General features: G+C 40.4%; 1 protein-coding gene across 10 annotated transcripts in view; it reads right to left on the bottom strand.

Moving 5' to 3' along the window:
* PRP4K (pre-mRNA processing factor kinase PRP4K) overlaps positions 1 to 18929 on the bottom strand; it is a 66086-nt gene that overhangs the window by 15867 nt on the left and 31290 nt on the right. The window contains exons 6-18 of one of the 10 annotated variants that reach the window (XR_012320115.1): positions 17232 to 17433; positions 14181 to 14254; positions 13865 to 13955; positions 13284 to 13431; positions 7445 to 7582; positions 7195 to 7348; positions 6495 to 6609; positions 5896 to 6047; positions 4136 to 4222; positions 2856 to 3574; positions 1868 to 1913; positions 1300 to 1358; positions 797 to 839 (exon numbers count right to left, since the gene is read on the bottom strand). Coding sequence is in view for 1 of the 10 variants with exons in the window: in XM_073678710.1 (XP_073534811.1) it covers positions 3371 to 3574; positions 4136 to 4222; positions 5896 to 6047; positions 6495 to 6609; positions 7195 to 7348; positions 7445 to 7582; positions 13284 to 13431; positions 13865 to 13955; positions 14181 to 14254; positions 17232 to 17433 (1365 nt within the window). In the remaining 9 variants the exon portion in view is untranslated. Of the gene's footprint in view, positions 1 to 796; positions 1359 to 1765; positions 3575 to 4135; positions 4223 to 5895; positions 6048 to 6494; positions 6610 to 7194; positions 7349 to 7444; positions 7583 to 13283; positions 13432 to 13864; positions 13956 to 14180; positions 14255 to 17231; positions 17434 to 18929 lie in introns of those variants that run through there. The other 9 variants (XR_012320116.1, XR_012320111.1, XR_012320112.1 and 6 more) reach the window with 9 other exon arrangements.

Raw genomic sequence — 18929 nt, 5'->3', positions numbered from 1 at the left:
AGAGATTAGACTGCATTTTCATGGTGACCGGTTCCCTTTAAGCAAGCAATAGGTCCCTCTTTAAAGATATCTGAATTATAAGTGTGCATTTAATCTTTAAGCTTGAATACCAGTCCCTATGGTTCCATAATACAAAGAAAAATCTGTAATGTATTGTACTGAAGTTATGAACTGTGGCTGGGGTTAAAGGAGTTGTCCAGTCCAAACCGATAAGTCTGCAGTCACTCTGTGTGACTGCAAACTTATGAAGCCCCACTGTGCGCTGCAGGGATTCGCTGGTTTCAGACGCGGGAACGTGGGTGCCGGCTCGCTCTCCATACACTTGTATGGAGCGAAGCCGTGCCTTCTAGTTGGCCACAGCTACTAGACGGCCACGTCACTAGACGGGGCGCGGCCGCAACCACTGGCTGAGGGTATGTATAACTCATATATACCCTCCGTTCCAGGGTCTGAAAACAGCGAATCCCCACAGCACACAGTGCGTACGCTGGGGGGATTCATAAGTCTGCAGTCACACAGAGTGACTGCAGACTTATTGGTTTGGACCAGACAACCCCTTGAAGATTTATCAAAACTAGTATAAGGAGAAGGTCATAGCAACCTCATTGAGTGTTTTTGCTTCCTAGAGGACACTGAAAAGTGGGGAATAATAAGGCTAAATTGAACTGCTGTATAGTTCTCATTGCTGAATAGCAATATTCAGAACAAGCTAAATTAGGCTTTGCATTTAGAAAACAGATACTTTCACGGGGTATATCAAGGCTGGTCTCAAGCACTTGGGTCAGAAAACAGAAACCTTGGTTCGGGTCTTCTTGCCATCTTCTTCTGTCAAACTCCATCTAAAACAAAAGAAACAGATTTACCAGCAACTTTATCCTTTCAAATAAATTGGCAATAAAATGCAGATGAACCTGCATTTTCGTTTTCTCCTAGTGTACTACATGTACATCTCATGTGTGCTCCTTTTCTTTCTTGAAACCATAACTATTACATTTTTCTGCACAGTGAAGCTACAGCCGAATTCTGAGCATTAAAAACATGCTTTCCCAATCATGTCATGTACCAGGCGTAGCCCATCACTCTATTATTTTCTACCTCATGGTGGAAAGCAGTCATTATGCTTCTGTAATAATTCAGCATGCTGCTGCTAAGTGATGAAAGTAATCCAACCCAATATTCTAGCACTTGTCAGAGTTTATCCAGAGATTTGTGCTTAAGATTTGTGTCAAAATGAATTAATCCATTTGTTTGTACTTTTTTGTTGCTAAATGCTTATCTACACATGCTGTCAAGAATGACCTTGTGAGGAAGATGAAGATGGTGTCTCAGCAAACCAGCCGTTGGGAGGCCTTGTCTTGCTTTCCATTTTCCATTCAGCACCATCAAGAGGAAAAGTGAGAAAACAGCACAAACATTAGTCAATATCACAACCATGAAAAATAAACACACTACACTGATAAGTATGGGCATTACAAATTTATTTGGTATTGTAAAAGTCAAGAGCCATGGGAATCTAATCATAGGTGGCCTCTTTCACCAAATACAGCATACATAACAAACCACAGTCTACTACTGAAATAAATGGATCAACTATTAGTGGTGCTACCCAATTTATCAGCTATGATCCAAAGGAAATGCTTTAGAAATGGCTACAGATAACCTTGTTCACAAAAGACTTTATTATCTAACGATGCATATTGGAAACATACAGATATCTGCATGGATCACTGAACATGCAGGAGAACATCTGTCACTTGACAATAAGTGAGTCCCAAACGTTTATTCAAAAAGGAACATCATGTGTAGACATTTTTTAACAAATAGTTTCATTTACAAGAGAAATAAAAAAAGGTAAAGAAGCAATTACCGCTTATAAAAAGCAGCTGCTTTGCTCAAGAGTGGAGAGTTTATTCCTGTATCGAAAGACAACATAATCATGAACAATGAAACAAACAAATAAAAACATTTTTTATCAGAACAGACTAACAGATTAAAGGGGTTGTTTGGGATTTAGGATAAAAGTCACTATCTGACTGCAGACTGCCAAATCGCATGCAGTCATGATTCCTCTTTATTCCTGGAGACATCGGGTGCTCACAAGAGCGCATAATTGCAGCCAAGTGCCAACTGGTAGCTTTCAACGTCTTTCAATAGAAGAGAAATGAGAGAGGCTAGATGAGTCTAGTTGGCATGTGACTGCAAGCATGCAAATTGCATATATGCGGTCGTGTGACCATCCACTCTCACCAGGGAATCATAACAGTGTGCGCCCTATGCTGTCACAATTCAGCAATCACAGAGTTACTGGAAACTTTTGTCCCAAGCCCAGGCAATCCCCTTAAAATAGGGGTTTAGTCAAATAAGAGAATCCCCTCCTGTGCTGGTAAGAAATACACAAGTACATTTTATTAGTCTGAGCTTTTTTTTTTCCATGTTTAAAAAACAAACAAAAAAAAAACACCTAAGTTTTTCAGACATGGAAACAGAACTATGCCTCAAATTTCAATATAACTACTGTAGTTGCTTGTTGTAGGGTTTCCAATTAAGCTAGTAGACTACAGGGTAAAAATGCATATAAAACAGAAAACAATTAAGAAACAGTACACTGAAGGCGAGCCCCTTCCATCAAGTGCACACGCTCCACTAAAATCAGATGGCGAGAAAAATATGGATTGAGCTAGCACAACTATCGTCCAACTGAAAACATTACAGACGAACAAATAGTAAGTCACTGTGAAACATGCAAGAGCAGAATGTTGCCACGCTGTTACCAAATGCGCATCTGTCAAATAGATCTATATATTTATATATAAACGACATCTTAAAACACCAGCGATGTTGATGGTTTGGCTTACCTTCAGTGTACTGTAAGCTGTACACAACCTGCTTTATCTCTGCAGGCAGGCTCAAGAAGGAATAGGCCTCCCTTCGGCACTGACTAGAGCAAGGGCATGCTGCTGAGGCCTGCGCACACAACCTAGGAAAACGTGAATATAAACAGCATTTATGCTGATCTTCCAAAACAGAATAAAAAAAAAAATGAGCCGTGACTGCTAAAAATAAAATATTACATCCAAACATTATAATGCAAGTTGGTTTTGCCAAATGTAATTTTCAATGCAAACTGTACTAGCAATGAGTATACAGTTCTGCCAATTTACAAGCATTTCTATTGTGAAAAAGTACAGATATCACAATTTTTCAGACAGATCATTGGAAAAGAAATAATAAAATAAACCCTTAGTTTTAATTCAAACAATACAAGCTTCCTCAACTTTGCAAGGGAAATATTTATATGTTTATATACATTAATGAGCTGCTGTGGAAGGTCTTCAGTCCCGGTGTGAACCATTCAAACCATTTCCCACGTTTAGATCTTTTCTTGAATGAAAGGATGCTGAAGTGCTTGATTGATGCTTATTCGTTTAGCCGGGTCCAGCATTAGGATCTGATCCAACAAGTCTTTTAGCTGGTGAACTTTTTTCCGCTGGTCTTCTGGTAGCCTCTGGCATCCAATTAAATCAGCCAACAGGTCCTTAGTCGGGTTAATCGTGCTCATGACAGTAACTTTCTCCTATGAAACATACATATTAGGAATATTATTCCCGCTAATTAACTAAATTAGTATCTGTAAGTCGATGTACTGTAGCAGCGTAAATTATGCCATCACGTTCAGCTGCTTCAATACAGACTAAGAGTATTCCCATCTCGGCCATTTATTACATATCCTGTGAACACGCGATAATAGTCTGATACATGCAGGTCTCACTCCAAAGTGAAGAAAGCGTGCCAGTGGCAGGAGACAGAGCCCGGTTCTCGAAATAGAAGAGGGTCTCTGATGTGAGAGCCACATCTATAACACATTTATGGCATATCCACATGGGTATACCTGTTTACCTAACATATGGTTGTAATCACAACATCAATCTAATTAAGGTGCCATGGATGTGGACATGGAAGCCTTTTAGGCCAATTTGCTCTTTTTTGGCTAAAAGTTTTCTTACTTAACAAAAATTATTTCAAATATCGTAAAGCAGAAATGTAAATAAGCAGAACATGATTTTGTATCATTATATTTGGGAAGTATTCTTCATTTAAATCAGAGGTAAGAGAAAGATATTGCGAAGTAACATACCCTTTCTGTAACTTTGTCAACTTCAATGTACATGAAGTTCAAATTTGCATCAAAGTGTTGGTCCTTGAATACGCCTTTCCGAATCATCTACAGAAGGAAAAAAAGCACACAATGTCACAGTGAGAGGAGTCATTAGAAAAACGTTATATAAACTCTGGAAGGCTAGCTTCACATCTCAGTTAGAGCATCAAGTTTTTACCAGGACAAATAGAATAGCATGGTACGCCATTTTTTGATGTCCATCTGGTGGAATCTGTCATGAATTCCATTTTTCTTTTCCCCATATTGAACAGAATAACGGAATTCATAATGCTTGTGAAATCAGTCTCCGGGGTCATGCAGATGAGCATATGCATCTGATGTGTGCTATCCAATTTGTAATCGGACAGCACATGGACACATTATATAATAGTGCTGTTCAGCTAAACAATTTTTTCCTTGGTCTGACAGTCCATGAGAAAAAAAATCGCAGCATGCACTAGTTAATAGCAGTGATTAGAGCTAAACTTATCTTCCATCACTACTTCTAACCTCATAAATGGAGCCATCAATCTCTGATAGTTGCTCTTATACGGATATATAAAAAAACAAAAACATTCTCTAAAAGTTCAGTCTATCAAAGTATATAATTATTCAAAGGTGATATATCGCTGAAATCGTACTGAAATAAAGTATGCTACTAGGTCATTTTATTGTACAATGAACACTGTAAAAACAAAACCCAAAAAAAACAGGTGGAATTGTGATTTTTTTATTTTTGCTGTTTCATCGCACTTGGAACTTATGTCCCCCGATTTCCAGTACATTTAAAATTACAGCCCGTCCTGCAAAAAAAATAAGCCCTCATACGGCCATATCAACGAAGAAACAAAAAAGTTCTGGCTCTTTAAAAGGGGAGGAAAAAACTAAAATGCAAAAATGAAAATTAGCCGGAAAGCGAAGGAGGTAAAGTAGCTTAATTGCCGATAAATTATTTAGTTGTTCTAAAAACAACTAGACATGCATGACACCATAAATCACATAGATGGAAAGAAGTCCATTTAACCAATCTTGGATGAAGTGACATTTATATTATAAAGTAGAGAGTCATTTTTTTAAAAGATTATTCCATGTTCTATATTTCCTATATTCTATATTGTAGAATGAGAATTCTGAGCAAGTCAGATCACTTAGTCCAGGGGGCATATTTCATGGTCCGCATACAGACTGCAATGCCTGAACGGACCGCGGGTCTCCTGACCTGAACTTACAGCCTCATTGGACACATATATGACTAAGATCGGGTCAGGAAACCCGCGGTCAGTCCTGGAAGTGCAGTCCTTCTACAGACCATGAGATATGCCCGTCTGAACCCAGCCTTACAGCTTGTTATAAATCAGAAAAGCAGCATCTACATATTGAGTAGGTTACTCAAAAGGTGAACCAAAAAGTAGTACTTCTATTAACAATCAGTGTACAGTTTCTTTCCCAGTTCCCTAGAAAACAAGGCCATATAGATGCAAGAAAAAATCATGTTTTGATAATATCTATAGAGAGGGTTGGTTCATATGGTTGGTATAAATGTGTTGGCCATATAGAAAAGTCATGAACATCATGAAATCATTTATGAAACAGAAATACGTGTCTTGTCGGCAATATAAATCACAAACCAACTTTACGATTAATAACTAATCGCCATCAGTCCAGATTTTACTTTTTATATTTTTTTTTCTTACTGTGGTTACTCCGTCTGTTAAATACCAATCCTTGCTTTACATTACCTTGTTTGGCATCTTTCCTTTCAGATCCATGGCCAATTTTAGCATGTGGTTATTCGTTTTGCCAGGGAACAAGATTTTTCCAGTATAGAGTTCATACAATGTGCAACCAACAGACCACATATCAATTCCATAATCGTACATTTTACCAATTACTGTAGAGAAACAAAACATAAATATATGTAAATAAATGAAAAAAAATGCGATGATGGCGCACGATGTAGCATATAAAATTGTCACCAAAACATTAAAATGACTCGCTCTACAGCTTATCACTAAAATGATCACTAATTCACAAACACTGATTTGCATTCTCCCCAAAAAATGAAAACGCTATTTTACATGTTATATTAACATGACACAAAATTAATGGTAAGACAACCTGTCACTATATTTTTTTATTACAGGTACCCTACAACAAAAAAAAATTAACATCCCTGGCAGTATTCTCACCACCTATTGCAAATATACACTAGCTTGCATTTCAAAGTTATGTCCATTTTTTATCTTTGCTTTTCATTAACTCAAATTTTATCTTAAAAAAATGAAAAAAAAAAATCCCAAAACATTGGATGTAGTACATAAATCAAGGCACAACTTACTGATTTCTGGAGCTCGGTAAAACCTACTAACAAGATATGGTGTAATATCATTGTCTGCCACATGTGATGCAGATCCAAAGTCACAGAGTTTAAGAATGGTTTTGGATTCATTTACCTGCGAAACAGAAAATACCAGTAAGATTCACATACATTAATAGAGTATTTTCATGGATGATCATCGTCAAGCTCTTCAAATGATAACTATGATTGCTAGTGCAGCACTCTGTTTAGTCTACTGATTTTTATATTTAAACACAAAAATTAATTTCTTCCATCAACTGTGAGAATTTAATCTCTAAGGCCAGTTTCACAAGTTGGACATTCAGTCTGGTACGGATCAGCCATGGGTCTCCTGACCCAAACTCAACAGTCTAACGGGCATATATCAGGCAGTCAGTTTGGGTGAGGAAACCTACGGCTAGTCAGGACATTCAGTCTGTACTCAGACATTGAATGTCGGACTTGTGGAAAGAGCCCAATTTACTTAACACTTCAATTAGAAACTGCAAAGAGAATATCTTTTTCATGCAGTCAGAACTTGAAGTCACGTCGTTTAGGTCAGCTTTAATCTCACGCCATGAAAGGGGGTGTCCACTGTTCAGCAACTTGACCACAGTTGCATATTTTGAAGATTTTTCACTAGCTAATTATATTTTAATCTATAGCCCAAGAACCCACCCTAAAACATTCACAGGCTTACCAATATGTTATCAGGCTTAATATCAGCATGGAGGATGTTACATCTTTTTAGAAGTTTTAAAGCCAAAAAGAGCTGCTGACTGTAGGACCTGACAGCTTTGATATGTAAACCGACATCTTTACCATATTTCTTCAAAACTTCTCTCAGATTCATACTGAACAAAAAAGGGAAAAAAAAGTCATTATTGAAATGAATCCCATTTAGTACATACAAAAAGGCAGAAATCGTATTTCAGGAAATATAGCAATACCTCAGTGGTTCAAATACTAGGCACAAGTGCTGTTTATGGTAAAAGTGACGGAATAAGCGCAAGCAGTGAAATTTGTCGTCTGGGTCGGCATCATTCAGTTTTTTCAAAAACTCCAATTCTTTTAACCCAGTTTTTTGCCTGCAAGTAGAAGATAACAATACTAGCATACATTGAAGCAAACTTTTTATTGCATGTTATGCCATATTTATCAAACAGCTAATCTTTTCAACGTGGCTAGTGCATCCAGAATTAAGTTTCTAAAGTTATTTTTAACATATGTATGTAAGGTTTCCGGAGATTTCTGGAGCAATGCTAATCTATATATTCCTATTGAAGAACTGTAAATGCAGTCCCTACTCGGCTTAATGAGAACATGGCAGCTAAACCAACTCATTTCAGAGTGGCCGGCTGACTATCTGAATTGGGGCACCCAAACTGTCTCCTCAGGTCAGATGTCGGGAGGATGAAATCCTACATGCCTACTTCTTGGCGCTCATGAAATAAGTCTTTCTCTGAGAAGTGGCAGCAGCTCGTTCTCTCCACGAAGTATCTAAAGGGCAAAAATATTTTTACCCGCTAGCTAACTTAGGAATATGGAAATCTTTACAGAAACCAATAGCACGTATAGTGCATGCGTAGTTTATTACAACCTGTCCTTGTTTGCATTTTCTCTTGGCTCGAGACTAGTGTTGAGCATTCCGATACTGAAATATCGGGTATCGGCCGATATTCGCGGTATCGGAATTCCGATACTTAATTCCGATACTTTTAGAATATCGAATACCGGAATCGGAAGTTCCCATAATGCCTGCGCTCTGCAGTGTCTCTGAAGGATGACAAGCTGGATGGCAGCGCTCAGCTGCGATCCAGCCTGTCATCAGAATGCCATCCCAGCTTGAGAGAATTCTCCTGATTGTTTAAAAGCCGGCGGGCGGTAAAAAGCCGCCGGCTTTTAAACAATCACACAGCCCCATACTGCTTCCCCGCAGCCTCCCACCCCGATCCTCCGCTCCCCTCGCCACCTCCCATCACAATCATAAGTTAGGACCAGGCGGGGAGCGAAGGACCCGGGCGGGGAAGCCGGCAGTGAAAAGACTTCACCGCCGGCTTTCCCGTTCTGTGCTGCGCTTTCCCGCCGGTTATTTCAAATGAACAGCTGAGGTATCAGGTGATGCCGATCAGCTGTTCATTTGAAGTAGCCGCGGTGCCCTCGGAGGGTTCATGTGAGTTCATGCTTGACTGCATTGCATGCACTCACATGAACTTTCCCACAGCCGCACAGGTCAGCCTCACCTCCCAGACCCGTCATGATTAGTGTGTGTTTCTGTGCGATGTGTGCGCGGTGTCTGTGCGATGTCTGCGGGTGTGTGCTGTGTCTGTGCGATGTCTGCCGGTGTCTGCGTGCAGGCAAACATAGGCCGATGTGACACTACTACTCCCATCAGACTATGTCTGTAACCCGTCCACTCGTGCCAGCAGGATCAGCTTGATGGGAGCAGTAGTTCCCATCAGCCTGATCCTGCTATTTAAACTGCCCCATGGTCCCCAATAAATTTTAAATACATGTCATTGGTGGCCAGTGGTTACCTACAATAAATTAGTTTATACATTACCTGTCCCCACCGATCGCCACCTAAAATAAAGTAAAAAATAAAAAACTACACCTATACTCACCTAGAAACCTAATTCCCCGAAGCCATCGATCTCCTGTAATAAAATGTAAAATAATAAACCACAACCTTATCCTTACCCCTTCGTAGTAGTCCATGAGTGTCCCACGATGATCTCCAGTTTAGAGCAGCCACATAGAATGTGACCGCTCTGAACCGCCGCTAGAATGATGGGGCCGTAAAGCAGCCCCGTCATTGCATAAGCGGGTTCGCCAGAGTTCAGGCAGCGCTGCTCCAGTTAGCTGCTTTACGGCCCTGCTGTAGCATGAGAAATTCCCACGGTACAGCAGTGCCGTAAGGAGGTCTCCGGAGCTGCGCTGACTGAATGCACTCCGGTGACCTCAGTCAGGGGCTCCCGCTGCCGGGAGCGGACGTGTTCCCGGCAGTGTGAGCTTACAGCAGCCATGTACAGCTGTCACCATCTCCAGATGTGACAGCTGTGCATGGGAGATCAGCGCAGGAACGTGGACAGGTAACTATTTTTTTTTTTAGTAAACTAAGAATTAAATAAAATGGTGTGTTTTATTTCAAATAAATTATTTTTTTCTGGGTGTAGTGTGTTTTTTATTTTTAACACTTTGTAGGTTAGTAATGGGGGTGTCTTATAGACGCCCATCATTACTAACCTGGGCTTCATGGCAGCTGGCGCTGACATGAACCCCACCACCATTACCCCCTGCCACCGCACCAGGGCAGCGTGGAAGAGCGAGGCTAAGTGCCAGAATTGGCGCATCTTATGGATGCGCCATTTCTGGGGCGGCTGATGGCTGGTGTTTCTAGCCTGGGAGGGGGCCAATATTCATGGCACGCTTCCTGGGCTATTAATATCAGCCCCCAGCTGTCTGCCTAGCCTTTGCTAGCTATTAAAATAGGGGGGACCCCATGTCATTTTTTGGGGGGTCTCCCATTTTAATAGCTAGTAAAGGGTAGGTATTCAGCTGGGGGCTGATATTAGTAGCCTGGGAAGCTCCGTGGGTATTACCCCCTTCCCAGGCTTCAAACATCTGCCCCAGCCGTCTGCTTAACCTCCGCTAGAGACTAAAATTATGGGGGATCCCACGCCAATTTTATTTTTAATAAATCCTTTATTTTAACACTAAATGACACTTGAGGGGTTAATAAAGATGCAGTCCCTAAATTATTATTTATTTTTTAATTAATTTTTCCCAAAAATTTTGACGTGGGCTTTGCCATATTTTTGTATGCCAGCCAGGTATAGCAGGCAGGAACGGGCTGCCCCCAACTCCCAGCTGCCTATTTGTACCTGGCCGGACACAACAATATAGGGAAGCCCTTTTTTTTTTATTTCATGAAATAATTTAAAAAAAATTGACGTGGGGCTTCGCGCTGTTTTTGTGTCCAGCCAGGTACAACTAGGCAGCTGGGGGCTGGAATTCGCTGCGCTGGGAGGCCCAAGCTTTCTGGGCCACCCGCGCTGCAAATTGCAGCCCGCAGCCTCCCCGGAAAATGGCGCGTTCATAGAAGCGCCATCTTCTGGCGCTGTACAAAACTCATCCAGGGCCCTGGTGCGGTGGCTCACTGGGTAATAAAGGGGTTAGGGCCAGCTTGGCATTATCAGCTGGCCCTAAGCCCGAAATTCATGGGGTCACGCCAATATTAGACATGACCACCATGAATTTCTAGTAAAGTATTTAAAAAAAAACACAACACCCAGAAAAAAGTCCTTTAATTGAAATAAACACACAATTCTTTATTGTTCTAAATTAAACCATACTTACCATCACGCCCATTCCAGCTGAAGCCAACGATCTCCTGCAATAAAAGAAAAATAATAAAGCAACCTCATCCTTACCTTTCCATGGTTCCCAGGACAGCTTCAGCTCTGCTACATTGAGATGACAGGCTGGACCGCAGCAGAACGCTGCCATCCAGTCTGTCATCCCGCGGACACTGAGAAGCGCAGGCATGCTTGCGCTCCTCAGTGTCTCGCTGTGACGGCATAAAGATGAGCCGAGGTCATGTCCAATGAACTCAGCTCACCTCATGCACGTCACTGACAGCGTGGGAAAATTCTCATGCCGAAGCGCTGAGTGCAGGAGAATTTTCCCACGCTGTCAGTGACGTGCATGAGGTGAGCCGAGTTCATTGGACATGACCTCGGCTCATCTTTATGCCGTCACAGCGAGACACTGAGGAGCGCAAGCATGCCTGCGCTTCTCAGTGTCCGCGGGATGACAGGCTGGATGGCAGCGTTCTGCAGAGGTCCAGCCTGTCATCTCGATGTAGCAGAGCTGAAGCTGTCCTGGGAACCATGGAAAGGTAAGGATGAGGTTGCTTTATTATTTTTCTTTTATTGCAGGAGATCGTTGGCTTCAGCTGGAATGGGCGTGATGGTAAGTATGGTTTAATTTAGAACAATAAAGAATTGTGTGTTTATTTCAATTAAAGGTCTTTATTCTGGGTGTTTGTGTTTTTTTGTAACTTTGACTATGGGGTTAGTAATGGGGGTGTCTTATAGACGCCTCTCCATTACTAACCTGGGCTAGATGTCAGCTGGCATTATAAGCTGACATCAACCCCAGCCCTATTACCCCACTGCCACCGCTACAGGGCAGTGGGAAGAGCGAGGCTAAGTGCCAGAATTGGCGTATCCTATGGATGCGCCATTTCTGGGACGGCTGACGGCTGGTGTTTCTAGCCTGGGAGGGGGCCAATATTCATGGCACCCTTCCAGGGCGATTAATATCAGCGCCCAGCTGTCTGCCTAGCCTTTGCTAGCTATTAAATTAGGGGGGACCCCACGTCATTTTTTTGGGGGGGGGGTCCCCCATTTTAATAGCTAGTAAAGGCTAGGTATTCCGCTGGGGGCTGATATTAGTAGCCTGGGAAGCTCCGTGGGTATTACCCCTTTCCCAGGCTTCAAACATCTGCCCCAGCCGTCTGCTTAACCTCCGCTAGAGCCTAAAATTACGGGGAACCCTACGCCAATTTTTTTTTTAAATGACAAGTACAGTAACCAACACTGTCACTGTACTTCTTATATATGTGACTGACATGTTTCTATCTATCTAATCTATGTGTGAAGCTCTATTCTTTCTGTTGTAAATTGTCGGGTACCGCTGCTGAATTGCCGGCCGGCTTTTTTAAAGAGACGGTGCATGAAAACACTATTATTTTTTTAAATAAATCCTTTACACTAAATGACAAGTACAGTAAGCAGCACTGTCACTGTACTTCATATATATGTGACTGACATGTTTCTATCTATCTATCTAATCTATGTGTGAAGCTCTATTCTTTCTGTTGTAAATTGTCGGGTACCGGTGTATGCCACTGATGAATTGCCGGCTTTTCGCGTAATACATTCTACATTATTGTTAGTTGTTTTACTTCATGTAGAATTAACCTACAAGGAAAGAAAGGGTTTATTTTCATTCCGATATTTCTGTCCCATTGACTTGCATTGGTTTCCGGTATCGGAATCGGCGATATCCGATACTTTTTAAGTATCGGTCCGATCCAATCCGATACGATATTTCCTGATATCGGAAGGTATCGCTCAACACTACTCGAGACATCCAAAGATGATTGGTGCAAGATGAACAGCTTTAAAAAAGCGGGATCGGGGGCCCAGCTCAGGAGAGGTGGGTATCGCATCTATCAGACATTTATGGCATATTCTATGGGTATGCCACAAATGTGTCACAATACAACCCCTTTACTGTAGACTTGGACAAATAATAGACTGTAGCTAGCAGACACCGTAAGAGCCCTGAGGGACGAGTAGATGATGATGTTCAGTCACCAGGCTGATATACTGATGGCTTCTATAGCGTCACCGTGTCACAACCCTTCCTAATGAAAGGCTCCTTGTCAAATTTAAAGAATTAATATGGTTTAACCATCAGTTAGGACAACAATGAAAAATAAATATTCTCTAAAGCTGAAATACATTTGTTAGCATTTGGGTAAGGGCATGCAGTGCGGTTCTTGCTGTTAAAATGACAGATCACAATGAAACACACGGTAAGTCAGTGGGTGCAGTTGTACATTGGATAGCAAAAGATCCAACAGAACCACTAAGCAAATGTGAACAGAGTAAATAGATAATGCAGTATTACAAGACAAAATCTCAAATTAACACTCTTTTGGTCATTTCGAAATATGTACCCACCAGTAAGAAAGATTAAATGTGAGTTAATACTTACATTAATTCATTGTTTCTAATGATTTTGACAGCAACTTCTTGATTAGCTCTTGCCATGTCTCGAGCACGTACAACATTACTGAATACACCTTGACCTGTATATCCATAGACATTATACCTTTTTTCCAAAATTTCACCTATGTTTACACCTGAAGCAACGTAAAAGAGAAAAACTTGGGCTTAAAACAGGGTTCTGAACATATAAAGCAAAAACTAGCTAAATGTATACATCACTGCAATCTAACTGAGAATCTGTCAACTTTAGTCTCCACTATAAATGTATTAATCTATAAAACCATGGAGCAGTTTTCTGTGGCCACATTTATAGGCTTAATACCAAGCACAAAATTGTAAGTTTTCTTTTTTTCTTTAAAGTGTTGCTGAATTTATCATTAATTCTTAATTAAAAGCACATTTTAAGAGGATTTAGCACCGACAAAAGCACCATACACTAGTAAACAAAGATTCCTTGTATGCTTGCTTATGGGGAGCTGTACAAGACAAACTTCAAAGCAATGAAAGTCTCTTAAAAGATGCTATTTGTGTAAATGATCCCCTAAGAAAAATGGAACTAAAACATACGGTAATAGCCTTCAGAATCTGTCCAGTTATCCCTCAAGTTGGGGTTTTCCTTGAAGTCTTTTCCAATACCAGCAGCTCTAAAACGAGCACTCTGCAACACAACACAAACAGCAGTTACTTAAAAGGTCTTGGGAGCAAACTCAATTTGCACCCAAAACTGTTTTAAATGTTGCAAAATATTGCAATTTTTTTTTTTAATTAATGGAGCAGTGTAGAGAATAAAAGTAAAGGATTGTGTTTATAAAGAAATATGTACTACTACTAGGTCAAAATCTAAAATCAAGTCGTATAAAAAGTCGCAAAATAGAACACTTACATCAAAATATGCTGCGAACATGTCATCAGATTCTGTAAACATGTCAGGAGCTGTTATTTTTTTCTGCGCAGCACCTGGGAAACAAAGCGAAAGTTTGGCAACAGTTGAAAAAAATGTAAAAGCATAATATATATTTTTTAAAATATTTACTTTAACCCCTTAATGACCGGAGAATTTTCAGTTTTCTGCTCCCCTTCTTCCCAGAGCCATAACTTTTTTATTTTTCGGTCAATATGGCCATGTGAGGGCTTATTTTTTGCGGGACAAGTTGTACTTTTGAACGACACCACTGGTTTTACCATATAGTGTACTGGAAAACGGGAACAAAATTCCAAGTGCGGTGAAATTGCAAAAAAAAGTGCAATACCACAGTTGTTTTTGTTCTTTACCACGTTCACTGAATGCTAAAACTGACCTGTCATTATTATTCTCCAGGTCATTACGAGTTTGTAGACACCAAACATGTATAGGTTCTTTTTTTTAATTTAAGTGGTGGAAAAAAAAATCCACAATTTGCTAAAAAAAAAAAAAGAAAAAAGAAAAGAAAAAAAAAAAGTCGTCATTTTCCAAGACCCGTAGCGTCTCCATATTTCAGGATCTGGGGCTGGGTGATGGGTTATTTTTTGCGCACTGAGCTGACTTTTTATTGATACCATTTTGGGGTAGATCTGATGTTTTGATCGCCCGATATTGCATTTTATTGCAATGGTACAACGACCAAAAAACGTAATTCTGGCGTTTACAATTTTTTTTCTTGTTACACCGTTTACTGATCGGATTAATTCTTTTTTTTATATTAATAGATCGGGCAATTCTCAACGCGGTGATACCAAAAATGTGTATGTGGTTGTTTTTTTTATTATTATTTTATTTTGAATGGGGCTAAAGGGGGGTGATTTAAACGTTTATTTTTAGTTTTTTTAATATTTTTAAAAACTTTTTTTTTTACACTTTCTGCATGCTTCAATTGTCTCCATAGGAGACTAGAAGCAGCAGTTATCTGATCGTTTCTGTTACACACAGGCGATGAGCAGATCACCTCTATGTAGCAGAAATGCTCATGCGCTATGAGCGCTGACCACTGGGCCGAGCCCATAGCAATCTAGACGTGACAACCACATGGGTCTGCTGCAGACCCAAAGTTGTCATTCCAACCCATCGGTGACCCGCGATCACGTGATGGGGTCACCGATGGGTGGAGTCAGTGATGTGCTTCCCGGAAGCACGAGTTAGATCGCACTGTCAGAGATTGACAGCGGCATTTAACTGGTTAACAGCCTCAGGTGGATCGCGGCTGTTGCGGTCACATGTCAGCTGTATAAATCAGCTGACATGTGCCCGGTTCAGTGCGGGCTCAGCGCCGGAGCTCTCGCTGAGGCGGGGGTACCGACGTGGTTAGTACTAATGCGTACCACGTCGGTAAGGGGTTAATACTATAAAATATGAAAAATGATTAAAAAATTTTCATATCTTTCACTTTTAAACACTATGGGTAGCTGCTGCTGACATTTACCATGAAAACCTATTGTAGTGCTAGCTCACATTACGCCTGCAGTAAATGTGGGTTGGATCTGCTCGTGTGTGACGTCACTACTCTCCTCTCCTTCTGGGCGTTTGCAAAAGGAAAAAGGAGGATGAGGTTGAGGATCACAGTGCGAAGCCATGCTGTTAACACTGACATGTAGGCAATGTCACTGAGTAACCTCTGTCAGCGCAGAATCCTTATAGCTGGCACTGTTCACTGGTCTTCACAGAGATCAGATTGGAGCAAAGATATCATTGTGGCTGCAGTGCTCAGATCACACAGTTCAGCAGTCAGTATCATAAGATATGTATCTAATCCTATCTATATGGACTGTATCACAATAAGATTGGATACATTGCTCAGCTGACTGTATTACACATGATAAAATTAGAGATGGATGCCTCTGCAGACAATTACTGTGATATAAGCAGAGCAACCATAACATAACTGCTCCGGTTAGATCACTAATTACTGGTGAGCACGAGTACCAGCGCTGTAGTGATTTCATTCAGTGTTGTGTACTCGCCAATAGAGGAAGTTACTTCTATGGTGCTGGGGACCAGACCTGTGCGCACGGATAACTACTCTGCTCAAATTACTGTAATTATGTTTTCGAGGCTGTTCAGCTCAGTTCAAAGAAATGAATAACGAGCACTCACCAGGTCCTGGCACCAGCGCTGCAGCAGTGACTTCATACACCAGTGACTTCATACAGTGGCAAGTACACGTCACTGGATGAAATTAATACCACATGGCTGGTGCCTGACATGTGCTCAATGCTCATAACTGTGATCTGAGTGGAGCAGACCCAATAACATGATGGCTCCGCTCAGATCATAGTCATTACATGTGATAGAGGGAAAATGTAGCTAAGCTTGGGGCTACAATAAAATGGTGTTGGACTCCACCTACAGCCTGGGGGTGGGTGCCCAGTTCATGGCTGGTATTTCCACAGCATACATTGCAGTTGGCATCTGACCCTAGTCAGCTATGGCCTGAAGCTGCCATACTTGCAGTGTGTAAGTATTGTGCTCTGACACTTACACACCAGCAAATAAAATGGCAGCCTCCTGCAACTCAGTTAAAGTTATTAAAAAAAACACATTACACTATAAAACATTTTAACATAAAGTCTAAATATAAACAAAAGAAAATTAAGACATTCCCTTTAAATGAGAAGATCACCATCATGTGCTCATATAGCAACCAATGTGATCACATAAAAATGTGTAAATCATTACACAAGTGTAGATCAGGTTTCTATTGGAAATCCGTTCTGGTGGATTTCACATGAGAACAAGAATGGGACAGCAAGTTTGGAAAGGACCTCCAAAGTGACATTCATAATGGCTAGTAATTTAGAACGATTTTTCAGGACAGAAAAAAATTCTTTGGTAAAAGAAAAAAAAAAAAGTTTGCACTAGTGATTACTTTACAAATGACAGTGATCATTTCAGATAAAACTTCATACATCGGGAAAATGATATATATGTATGATTTATATTTTGCAGTTGAATAAAACGTACCATTATTCTGCTCAGTCATTAGGTTGTGTTTGGCTTTTACAGAAGCCTCAAAAGTATCCACATTCTCCCTTTCATATTCCTTGACGTCCGCTGCAACCCGCTCCAGAATATCATCCGGTGAAGGAGAGCGGCTTCGCGCACTGCTCTGGGGACTGCTGGGCTCAGAGTTAACAGACATATTGCTGTCTTCCTTTAGGTATTTCTACAAACAAAAGAGAACATTAGTTATCAAAACTGTAGCATCAAAGCCAGAAAGACCTCTAACCAGGAGCTTCTCATCAGTGGAGCAGCCATGTGGAAATGAGTTGTATTAACCAAACAAAGACTTTAAAAGTGTAAAAGGATCCTGTAAACTCCAGAAATGCCATTTACCTGCAGACATAGCGATAACCTCCAGGTATATAGCATTTAAACATGTCTGACAGGCTTACAGGAGACGTGAATACCCGATTTAAAACGATCATTAACCTGATGATTTCCACTATATCAGCAGGCACATAGCGCTTTTAGAGGTGATAGGTTCCCTTTAAAAAATAGCCACTTACATAGAATATGGTCTTTTTACTCAATTATTTTAATTTAACACTCATTGTATTTCTATTTTCATTTAACCCTTTAAACATCGACATTTGGGGGATTTTTTTGCGCTTTCATTTTTTTTTTCCAAGAGTCATAAAAGTTTTTTATTCCTCTGTTGACAGTCGCATAGGGGCTTGTTTGTTGCTGGACGCGTTGTAGTTAATGGCACCGTGCATTATATCACAAAAAAAATAGGAAAAAAAATACAAGTGAAGTGAAATGGCAAATAAAATGTAATTCTGTCATTGTTTTATGGGCTTTCTTTCTTGTGCATTTATTGTACTTGCTGTATTAAAAAACAGGATTCGCCAGATTTTTTTTTGTTAAGTTTTACTTTAATTTAGTTCCCTTAGGCGACTTAAAACTGTGATCAAGCTTGATTGCTTACATACTGTTGCTGTTAATGACATTTAAATGCCACGACTGCCGTGTATGAGAACACGCTCTCCCATCAGTCTTCTGTGGCGCGATTGCCGATGGGTTACTATGTCAGACTGGGGCCTGCTAAATGCCCATTGTGGTCTTCAGCTGGCCCCATGTATATAGTGCAATTGCTGTTTTCATATGAAACCCAGCCTCTGGGCATCAGCAATCGCGTCACAGAAGGCCAATGAGAGCCAATGCGCTTGCAATCTTGCTATTTAAATGTCATTGATTGACAGCAGCATGTAAATAGTATAACAGCAGCAATTAGAGCTCAGCTCCTGCTGTTGTTAGATGTCAGCTATGTAACGTGTATAAATCCATGCATACAGCCCTCAGGATTCTGTGATGAAAGTGAAACATGACAAGTTATTAACAAGGTAAATTTGCCCTCCCATTCTTTCAAGAGCCATGAGTTTTTTATTTTTCCATCCATACAGACCTATTAGGACTTACTTTTTGCAGGACGAGTTGTAGTTTTTAATGACTCCATTCCTTTTACCATACAATGTGCTGGAAAAATATTCTAACAGAGGTGAAATTGCACAAAAACTGCAATTTTTCTTACTACAGTGTTATGGTGAATAAAAAAAAATGTGATTTCATTTTTCTCTCTTTATGGAATTTATCATTTAGATTAACTTTTATATAGTGGCAATACTAAATATGTGTATTTTTTTATTTTACCTATTTATT

This window comes from Phyllobates terribilis, unplaced genomic scaffold (assembly GCF_046119375.1).
Source record: "Phyllobates terribilis strain yellow unplaced genomic scaffold, ASM4611937v1 Scaffold_4__5_contigs__length_816908805, whole genome shotgun sequence".
Lineage (NCBI taxonomy): Eukaryota > Metazoa > Chordata > Amphibia > Anura > Dendrobatidae > Phyllobates > Phyllobates terribilis.
This window is presented reverse-complemented; position numbering and strand designations above follow the sequence as displayed.